The sequence below is a fragment of the Trypanosoma rangeli genome (assembly GCF_003719475.1).
Source record: "Trypanosoma rangeli strain AM80 chromosome Unknown Tra_15.4_contig_00079, whole genome shotgun sequence".
In the NCBI taxonomy this organism is placed as follows: domain Eukaryota; phylum Euglenozoa; class Kinetoplastea; order Trypanosomatida; family Trypanosomatidae; genus Trypanosoma; species Trypanosoma rangeli.
In genome coordinates, this window is record NW_021705823.1 from 51,664 (window position 1) to 60,429 (window position 8,766).

The following is an 8,766-nucleotide window of genomic DNA, read 5'->3' on the forward strand; positions in this document are numbered from 1 at the left end:
GAAAAAAAAAACAACTCATACCGCTGCAACTTATTCTTTACTGAAATTTAGCACGATCCCTCGTCCATTTATTTCTCTTCGTGAAAAGTGGGTATGGGACGCACGTACGCTTAAAGAACCCGCCCTCCTCCACTCTTTCCGCTGATTTTCTTCTTGCGGGTATGCAATGGCTTCATTGGCTTCGACTGTCTTCTGCCTGACTAGCTGTAATGCAAAAAAATAGGTGTCTGTAGATGATCTGTAGACCCTGCCATCGTCACACTCCACGACTTCTCCGACTCTTTGCGAGGCCTCCGCGCGGCGAGTGCCTCATCGTCAAGGGCGCGGTAATAATCATTCACACGCATCAGAGAGGTGAGGCTGCAGTATGGGACAGAAACCCGGCTATCCAGGCTATGGTACCTGGGGCAACAGTGCTTCACCGCCAACGCCACTGCCTCCGCGTGTGTCACCATCATAATACGGGCTGGGGGCAACAGCATCGCACTTTCTTCACGTGCCGTTGTTATTGCTGACCCCATCACTGATCGATGCACAAATCTACGAGGCAAATGCTTTGCTTCCTGCACCTCAGCCTCCCTAACACATATGGGCACCCCAGCAGCTTTCCCTTCCTTGGCGTCAAAACGCACCTGAATAGCCTCCCCAACTCGACGCAGCATATGTGTCGTGTTCTCCGGGTAGTTAATACCCGTGAGGTCACCACTAGTGCCGCCCAAAACACGATGCACCGCACCACCACCCTGAGCGCAAGCATTCCTGTGCAACGACTGTCGCATCGAGGCGGAGGTCCAAACTAGAAAAGAAGGCTTCTGTACACATCGCGCCTCAAGCACCGACAGCCATCGCGTGGCCATGACCTCGTCAATGCCGTCTTCTGTGACACCCCCAGCAGAGCGAAAAAACGTCCCCAAAGATGCGCACAAAGTTTCCCAGTGTGGCCGAAAGTTGATTGTGTCTGTGGTAAAAATATACCTACCACCCAACCTCGGTGGACGGGAAAACAACTTTGTGGAGTGCCATTCTGACAACAAGGGGTCGACAAACATGGCAAGCTTCCCGTCGAAGCCGACGATGTTCACAATGAGAGCTGTCTCAACGCAACGGTGAAAGGGGGAAAAAAGCAGCAATGAAATCATCCCTAACGCCCGCTGTCGTACCTTCCCATGCTTTCGTTTGCGAAAAAACATGAGCCCCGTCTCAAGCGCCTGCCGTCGACCAGCAGCAGAGAGCGGGGGATCGGTCTCTGGTAACAGCGAGGTGGTCCGCCATGCCCGATCCACGTGGTCCAGTCGTTCCCCGTGACGCAGCAAGAGCAGTTGATCCGTAAACTCAACGGATTCCAGCTGTTGTGCCTTTGTTAGCTGCCGCTTAGAGGCCTGTGCAAGCTGCACACACGTCATAAAGACGACAGATCCAATCTCAACGTCAGCTGCAGAGGGAGGAGGTGAGGCCCCATCACAGTGAGAGGGCTTTGCGACATCACCGGCACGCGTGATGCACAGCGTGCGAAGCAGCCATACGAAAGCGGCTCCAAGCGCGACTGCCCCCCACGCTTGGAACAGAAATAAAAGAGAAAAGGCCAGGGCCCAAGCGCTGACTGCGGCATTGCACGCCGAAGAAAAAAAATATTTTTTTTTACCGAAAAAAGTTTAAAAAAACAAAAACGGTGAAGAAAAGAAAAGAAAAAAAGCTAAGCGTAACAAAATGACGGCAAAAACACAATTAAAGTAAAAAAGCAAAGAATGGAGTGAAAATCCAATGCCACACGTATGAACTTGCTTTCTCTCGCTGTCGGCCTCGCGCCTTTGCTTCATGTCTCACAAGAGCGTTGACGCACGACACTGTAAAGGAAAAAAGACGGGTGAGGGCAGCGAAGCAAAGAGAATAACAAAATAAAAAAGAAAAGAAAAGAAAGAGATGGGAATGATAACACTGTGCGGGTGCGCCCATACAGAAACCAATAACATTTCAAGAGGATTACTTTGAGGACTGTCCCAGTTGACCCTTCTGAAGCTCTTCTCGAAGTTGGCCATACATCTGCATGAGCAGATCATGTTGGGCGGCGAGAACCAAAAGTTTTTGCTTCGCTTCCGCACCCTCTTCTTCCACGCGGCGGAGTCGCTCAATCTCAACAGCTTGCCGCACCAACTCCCGGTCCACACGACTCCGGTTGCTGCGGCAAACGTTACTAACCGACTCGACAGCATCCGCCGGGAACAAAGGGCGCAGTGTGCCGCCACTACTTTCATCAAAGGAAGGTGGTTGATGTCTTGCACTTTCCCCCATTCTCACATTAGGAGTCAAAGCTATTGTGCTATTGTTGCTGTTGCTAGCGCTATCCACTTGCCTCCGCGCCTCCTCTAACGCCATTGTCAGTTGCTCCTTCGTTGCTTCCACATGGGAGGCGCGTTCCAGGGAGTTCTCCAAAGCCCTTTGGAGCTGTGAATGTTTTACTCTACTCTGCTGCAGCTCCTGTTCGAAGGCGAGCTTCTCATTCTGCATCGATTGTATCTCACTCTGCATATCAGCTAGTCGTTGTGTGAAATATTTCTTCTCGGATTCCCGCCCCCGCTCCATCGCAGAAAACTCTCCTTTCCAGTACTCCACCTCCTCCATTAGCTGCTTCTTCTGCCGTTCCACATCGTCCAACGCAGCTCGAAGCTCCCGAAGGGGCGCCAAGGCAGAGCGTTCATGGTCTGTGAGCCGCATCTCTGCATGGGCAGTGCGACGATTCGCTTGAATAAGTTTACTTTCCAGTTCCTGAATTCGCCGCTCATACTCCAGCTGGTTCTGTTGCAACGATGACACAAGAGCCTCCTTCTCCTGCTGCATGGACACCAGCATGCCTGAGGTGTTCTCCTTCTGAAGCTTCAGCTCCGTCCTTTGCTCAGAGATTTCCTTCTCGTGGTGTGACACAACCTCTGCGTAACTCTGCTTGGCGCTGGTCAGCTGCTGCTGCAGTAACCGCACGTCGCCCTCCTGCTCCTTTAGAAGCGCACTAAGTTCCTCCGCACGCTGCTTTGCCGTCTCACAGTCGGTGTGACTAGCCGCTATACGTTGTTGAAACTCCTCTTCCCTCAGCGCAAACTGAGCAATCTTCTGCTCTAACACCTCCAACCGGTTTTCCACTTGCGTCTTCTTTTCGTAGAGCGACTTGTACCGCTCACGCTCTTTCCCTAGCTTTCTGGAGAGCTCCGAACCCTCCCGCTCCAGTGCCTCCATCTTCTGCATGTTCGCATGAACGGCGTTCTTCTTTAACAAATGAAGACTGCTCAGCTCTTTTTCCAGGAAAACTATACGGTGTTCAAGGCGGTTTTTCTCCTCCCGCAAAAGCCGTGACACCTCCATTTCGTCTGCTAGCAGCTGCTGAAATCGCAGCAGCTGCTCCTCGCTTCCGCCGCCTGCCAATGAATTGCACTCGACGCCATCGGGATGTAATGATGCGATGTGCTGAGCAGTAGAATGGACAGCTTTAAGAGTTACGGAAGCAAGCGTAGTTGTATCTGCTGTTAAATGCGGCGCAGCACCTGCTGGAGACTCAGCGACCTCCTCAGGCGTCACCGATTGCAACGGTGACCGTTCATGTGAAATTGGATCCGCTTCGCTACCCTCAACAGCCTCCGTTACTGAGTCAGTCAGTTTTTCATTGGGTGTGGCCGATACTTCGTACAGTGCGCTCTTTGCACCACACGAGACGGGTTCCATCAACATTCCTCTTTCCTGTGAATGTGGCTGCAACTCCACCGCCCCGTTACTAGAGGTGAAAACGCCTTCTACATGAGTCTCCTGCTGCACTTCGGGTGTCAGTGTAGGGTGAAAAAGCAAGTTTCTGTCACCACCGGCCCCTTTCCCAGCTGTCACCTCCTCCTCGGTCTTTTTCGTGCCCTCCAACTCCAAACACATCTCTTCTCTCTTGTTCTCCTCTTCACCCTCCTCCTCCTCCTCTTCCTCCTCCTCCTCGTAGACACCACCTATGGCTTGCTCCGCGAGTCCGGAAACATCGTCCAGCTTCTTGTGTATCTGATCCAACCACGACCCCCACATAGCAACGCAGCCTACCAGCCAGTGAAGGGGGAACAACAAATAAAGAAGAAATAAAAACAAAAATGCATTGAACATGTGCTCTTTCTCTTCTACACAGGAAGTACGGGACAGATCATTTGCACCCACACACCCATACACCCCAAGAGCCTCTCACTTGAACACACCATAAAACCGTAAAAGTACATGACAAAGTGCAACCACTCCACCACCACGCGGTGAGAATCTCCATTTCCATCCTCGTTGCCCACAGCAGAGACAGCCCTCTCTAAACTTGTGTCTGTGACTATTTTTGTTGTTGTCGTTATTGCTTGTTGGTGGTCCTCTCACCTACCTGCTGACGCTTGCTGGCCAATAGTTTTCCTTCCGCTGCACTCCCTCGTTGTCTAACTCGGTCGAAGAAGGTAAATACAAAAAATCCTCCGCGTTGTCACTCGCGAGCCTGCCACACGGACGCCTCGGGCGACGCTCCGTCTGGTCCGTCCGCACTCATCGTCGCCATCAAGTGACATACTCGTCGGGTTTCCGGTTCCGCCGGGCGTTGGCAATTATCACCGCGGATGCAGCGTTCCAGTGAACCCCAGAGCCTGAACCAGTCGCAGAAGAAAACAAAACAACCTCTTCTCTCCGTAATGTCGCCCCGGCGTATCCAGCGCCTGCGCAGTTTAGCGTACTGCCCGATCGAAACGACGGATTGCAGAGTGAAGAAGAGAAGGGCTGTAAAAAGAAGAATAAGAAACGGCATGTGGTACGACGTCACGGTGGCAAGCATCGCAATCCCCCATACGTTTTGTAGCAAAAGGAGAGGAAAGGATGTCATTGTGTCGTACATCACAACCGCCTTCTGCAATATCGAGGTCAAGGCACCTGGTGCTTGGCTGCTCGCCTGCATGATGTACAGATCATAGTACATCAAGAGGCATGGTGCAAAGGGAGTGAGTGGGGCAAACCACAGAAATCCCAACGCACCGGAAATCGGTTCCACTCGAAGCTGTGCCCGCCCAAGAATGACAGCAAAATAGGAGTAGGCTGCTGACAAGAAGAGGTTTGACAAGAGAAACTGCAACAGCGTCAAGGAGCCAAGCAAGACATCCCCAGCCACCCAATACCCGCAGCAGAGCGCCAGGTTTAAGCCGTAGACTGCAAGACGCAACAAGGCGTGAAATAAAACACCAGAATAACGGTTACGCAGCAAGACCAGCAGAAACATCAGCAAGTAGAAAATCGGCAGGCAACAGTAAAGGGTAACTGCGTCAGGAAAAGGGAACACGCGGCCAAGGACGCTTTGCCAAGAGAGTACCTCCATCACAAGGCCAATGCAACTCCCGAGATAACCCACAAACAAAAGCGTTAACAGCATAGCGGTTGCTGCTGGTGGTAGCTCACGCCAAAATAGCATCATCGTGGTAACCAATAAAAGTACCATTACTGTAACTATTGTCGCAGGAATCCATGCATACCATTTATGAATAGATCCTTGGCGATTCGTGAGTAAAAGCAAGTAAACCACACAGTTGGGCGAAACGTGAAATAAGACTGGCCAACGCATGTCTCTCGTTGAGAAACTAAGAGAGTATGTCGTGGATTTTCCCACATCCACTGGAATAAAATAAGACACCTCCTGATTGTACTGAAGAGTGACCTCTATCTGCGATGGCGTCTGACACGATGCGTTAATACCGGTGACGGCTAACGCAAACACACGCGCTGCGGTCGTCTCTGTGCCGTCTATTGCCGCCTCTAGCGGGTTCCAGAGGAACTTGCATTTATTCGCGGCGTGAAAATGTGGATTCAATTCAAAAATCACCACCATGTTTGGGTTCATCCCTGCCTCGGAGTGTATGATCTCCTCTATTTCACTCCCCAGAGAGGCTCGTCCAAAACGCAGTTCAGAGCCCGCAAGAGGAGTTGGGAGCGACCGCGCGCCTAACGCAGGTCGCTGGAAGGCCCACGCAGGACCAACCATCCACTGGCTATCCGCTGGTATCGTCGTGCCGCACGTAGCCTCCACCACTGTGAGCGCCGTTGCCCCCACCACCACTGAAAAGGACGTAGCCCTCAACAAAAACAGAAGTGTCGATATAAGTAAGAAAAGAAAAAGCCGCCCGTGCTGCATCGGTTGCCTCCCCCTGAATAGACTGCCTCCGCTCATCTACGCAATAAAACCCTCCAGTCCGTCTAAATGAGAACAAGATAATTAAGAGGGCAGCACACAAACGAAGCCAAACAAACTTACGTGCATATATAAGCGTACGTGCCTGTGTCTGCACCGTAGTCCAATGTACCTGGCGTTAAAGCGGGAAAGAATCCTTGCTAGGCAATTGTTCGCTTCGCTTCAGAGCACACTACTACCCCTCCTCTCCACCAGCGCCACCTTTTATTATTTCCTCAAAAACAAAACAAAAAAGTGTGCAAAACGCACAGTAGTGCCGCAATCACGACGCGTGTCGTGTAGACAAGCATTATTAGATCGTCTTCTGCGTCACCGTACTTCGACAGACACATACGCATACACATACGCATACACATACACATACACATACACAAAAACAAATTAAAGAAAGCACCGGCGTTATCATACGCCAATTTGTAGCTCGGCCCGCAAAACACCAGCATTCCTCCGGGTCATGCCAGTAACAGAAAAATGGAACGCCGGAGACGTAGCAGAATCCGCGAAGGAGTGCGGTTATGCACTCCTTAGCTTCTGTCTGTTGGAGTATATTTTTTTTTCGCTTCGGCCCCTTTTTATTATCTTCTTCCTAATTGTGGCACATTTTGCGGGTCCGCGTCCAATGGGGGGAAAAAAAAAGCAAAAGTTTGCATATACAGAAAAGAAGGGGGCATAACTTCTCACATCATGTAGAAAGTTTAACGTAGATGAATGCTTTTCTTCCTGCGTCCCAAAACATCCAGATGGTCAATTTTAATACCCTCACCAGGGACATACGGTTTCAGCTCCCGCTGAGGCTGCGTCATGAGCCTGCCGCGCGCACGTTTGAGCTCCTCCTTGGCGTCAGCCTTAATACGCTGATGAGCATTGACCACCGCCGGTTCAAAGGCCTTGAGAGCCGCCAGAAGCTCCGTCTCCGTGAGGGTGTCCAGCAAAGCGCCAATGTACTCAATGAGTGCCATCGCAAAGGCAACCTCGGCGGCAAGTGCAGACATTGCGTTGTTTTGGTCAACACGAATTGCGCTTGCGGGCTTTGCTGCAGAATTGTTTTCCACCGCCGCCGTATCGTTCATGTCCGCCGCGGCAAAGTCGTTGCACTGCCCCACAGTGAGCGAGGGAATAAGAAGATTGAGAATGCTTGAGTGCAGGACCGCCCTGTCGTGGCAGTCAAACCCAGCCTCCCTGATCTTCTTGCGTGTCTCGTAGGTGAGAACACGCGTACCTGCCGGATCGTGTTTGATGCCTGTGGAGAAGAAAATCCAAAGGTGGTCCAGAGTGTCACGAAGTTCAGAGACACCCATCTTGCAAAGCGAAGCCCGCGCCAACTCCTGCAAAAGACAAATACGCTCCTTGCGCTGAAGTCGATAGGACAACTCCCGCTCGCGCGTAAAGTTAAACGACTTTTCCCCATTGTTGAAGGCCTCCGCGCAGAGCCGCAGACGTGTCAGCACTTCATGTGAGCGAAGGCAGCACCACCTTTTCATAATGACATCGCCAATCGAGCGCACATCATCCACAGGCGTGGATCGCGGCAGGGGCTTCGTCGCGGCAGCACTTTTTGTTGACCCATTCACTGAGGACTCCGCCGCCGCAGCATTACAAACCAGCGGAGCCCTATCCTTCCATTCACTCACAAGCACGTGGTGAAACGCATCTACCCATCGACTGTCAGATATGAGGTTGACCCAAACGTACTGGGAATCCTTTGGGATGATGCAGCAGGAGCCCGTCAGTGTTGGGGAAGTGAGTAGCTCAACATCCGCATGTACGTCCTTCACCTCCTCAACACTCTTTTGCCGAACAACGTTGTAGCGAATACTGAGCACCGGGCACTGCATCGCACTCTCCGCGGCCTGCATGGCCTCCTGCGCTGCCTTCTCTGGTTTTTCAAGGGGATTGGTTGACGTCAAGACAACAACCTCTTCAAACTTTCCCTTCGACGCAAAAGAAACCTGCTGGACACCATAAAACATAATATACGGCTCCGTCTGCCGCGTCACCTCTTCCACCTCCAACACCAACAAGGCTTTCTCCAGCCCCATAGGGAGTTCGAAGTCCACACCCGCATTGTAAAAGGGGGCATTGGAATTCTCCTGAAGTCCAGTTGTAAAAACATCGGAGAGGGCCTCCTGTAGATCACTCTTAAAGAGAAAAATACGCACACGAGTTGAGCACGCACACGGGTCATCCTCCGTCTGCGGATAATTGCGTCCACGCAACACATCCACGTGAAGCAGAATTGCTCGCGACATCCACCAAGTACTGCCACACAATCACCACTACGCCGTTTTTCCTTTTTTCCTTTTTTTTTTTTTGGACAAAGCAAAAAAAAAAAAAGGTACACCTACCCTGCTAAACAACGTGTAAGAATCCACGTATGCGTGCGCATGTGCACATGACCGTCGCCAAGTTCACCCACAGAGCAACAAAAAAAAAAAAAAAGACACACACATATCAAATCAGAACAACAAAGCCCACCCCAACACAACCACAAGTATCTTCTTTTTTTTTAAGCAAAACACACAAACAGGATAACTCGGCATCCTCCAACA

At 51.3% G+C, this 8,766-nt stretch overlaps 4 protein-coding genes across 4 annotated transcripts, besides 4 other annotated features; all 4 read right to left on the reverse strand.

The window, feature by feature from the left end:
• Window positions 1-200: 200 nt before the first annotated feature.
• TraAM80_03163 (uncharacterized protein) lies at window positions 201-1,403 on the reverse strand (the record flags this gene model as incomplete). The annotated part of the gene is made up of 1 exon (XM_029380142.1): window positions 201-1,403. The coding sequence occupies one exon, from the start codon at window positions 1,401-1,403 to the stop codon at window positions 201-203; it is 1,203 nt and encodes a 400-aa protein (XP_029240036.1).
• Window positions 1,404-1,876: 473 nt separating this feature from the next.
• Window positions 1,877-1,921: a sequence feature (GA-rich).
• A 59-nt stretch (window positions 1,922-1,980) lies between these two features.
• Window positions 1,981-4,047, reverse strand: TraAM80_03164 (uncharacterized protein; the record flags this gene model as incomplete). Its single annotated transcript, XM_029380143.1, has 1 exon — window positions 1,981-4,047. One exon carries the CDS (start codon window positions 4,045-4,047, stop codon window positions 1,981-1,983), a length of 2,067 nt encoding a protein of 688 aa, XP_029240037.1.
• A 286-nt stretch (window positions 4,048-4,333) lies between these two features.
• Window positions 4,334-4,364: a microsatellite.
• Window positions 4,365-4,474: 110 nt separating this feature from the next.
• TraAM80_03165 (uncharacterized protein) lies at window positions 4,475-6,160 on the reverse strand (the record flags this gene model as incomplete). Its single annotated transcript, XM_029380144.1, has 1 exon — window positions 4,475-6,160. The coding sequence occupies one exon, from the start codon at window positions 6,158-6,160 to the stop codon at window positions 4,475-4,477; it is 1,686 nt and encodes a 561-aa protein (XP_029240038.1).
• Window positions 6,161-6,543: 383 nt separating this feature from the next.
• Window positions 6,544-6,590: a microsatellite.
• Window positions 6,591-6,912: 322 nt separating this feature from the next.
• Window positions 6,913-8,466, reverse strand: TraAM80_03166 (uncharacterized protein; the record flags this gene model as incomplete). Its single annotated transcript, XM_029380145.1, has 1 exon — window positions 6,913-8,466. One exon carries the CDS (start codon window positions 8,464-8,466, stop codon window positions 6,913-6,915), a length of 1,554 nt encoding a protein of 517 aa, XP_029240039.1.
• Window positions 8,467-8,501: 35 nt separating this feature from the next.
• Window positions 8,502-8,529: a microsatellite.
• Window positions 8,530-8,766: the final 237 nt, after the last annotated feature.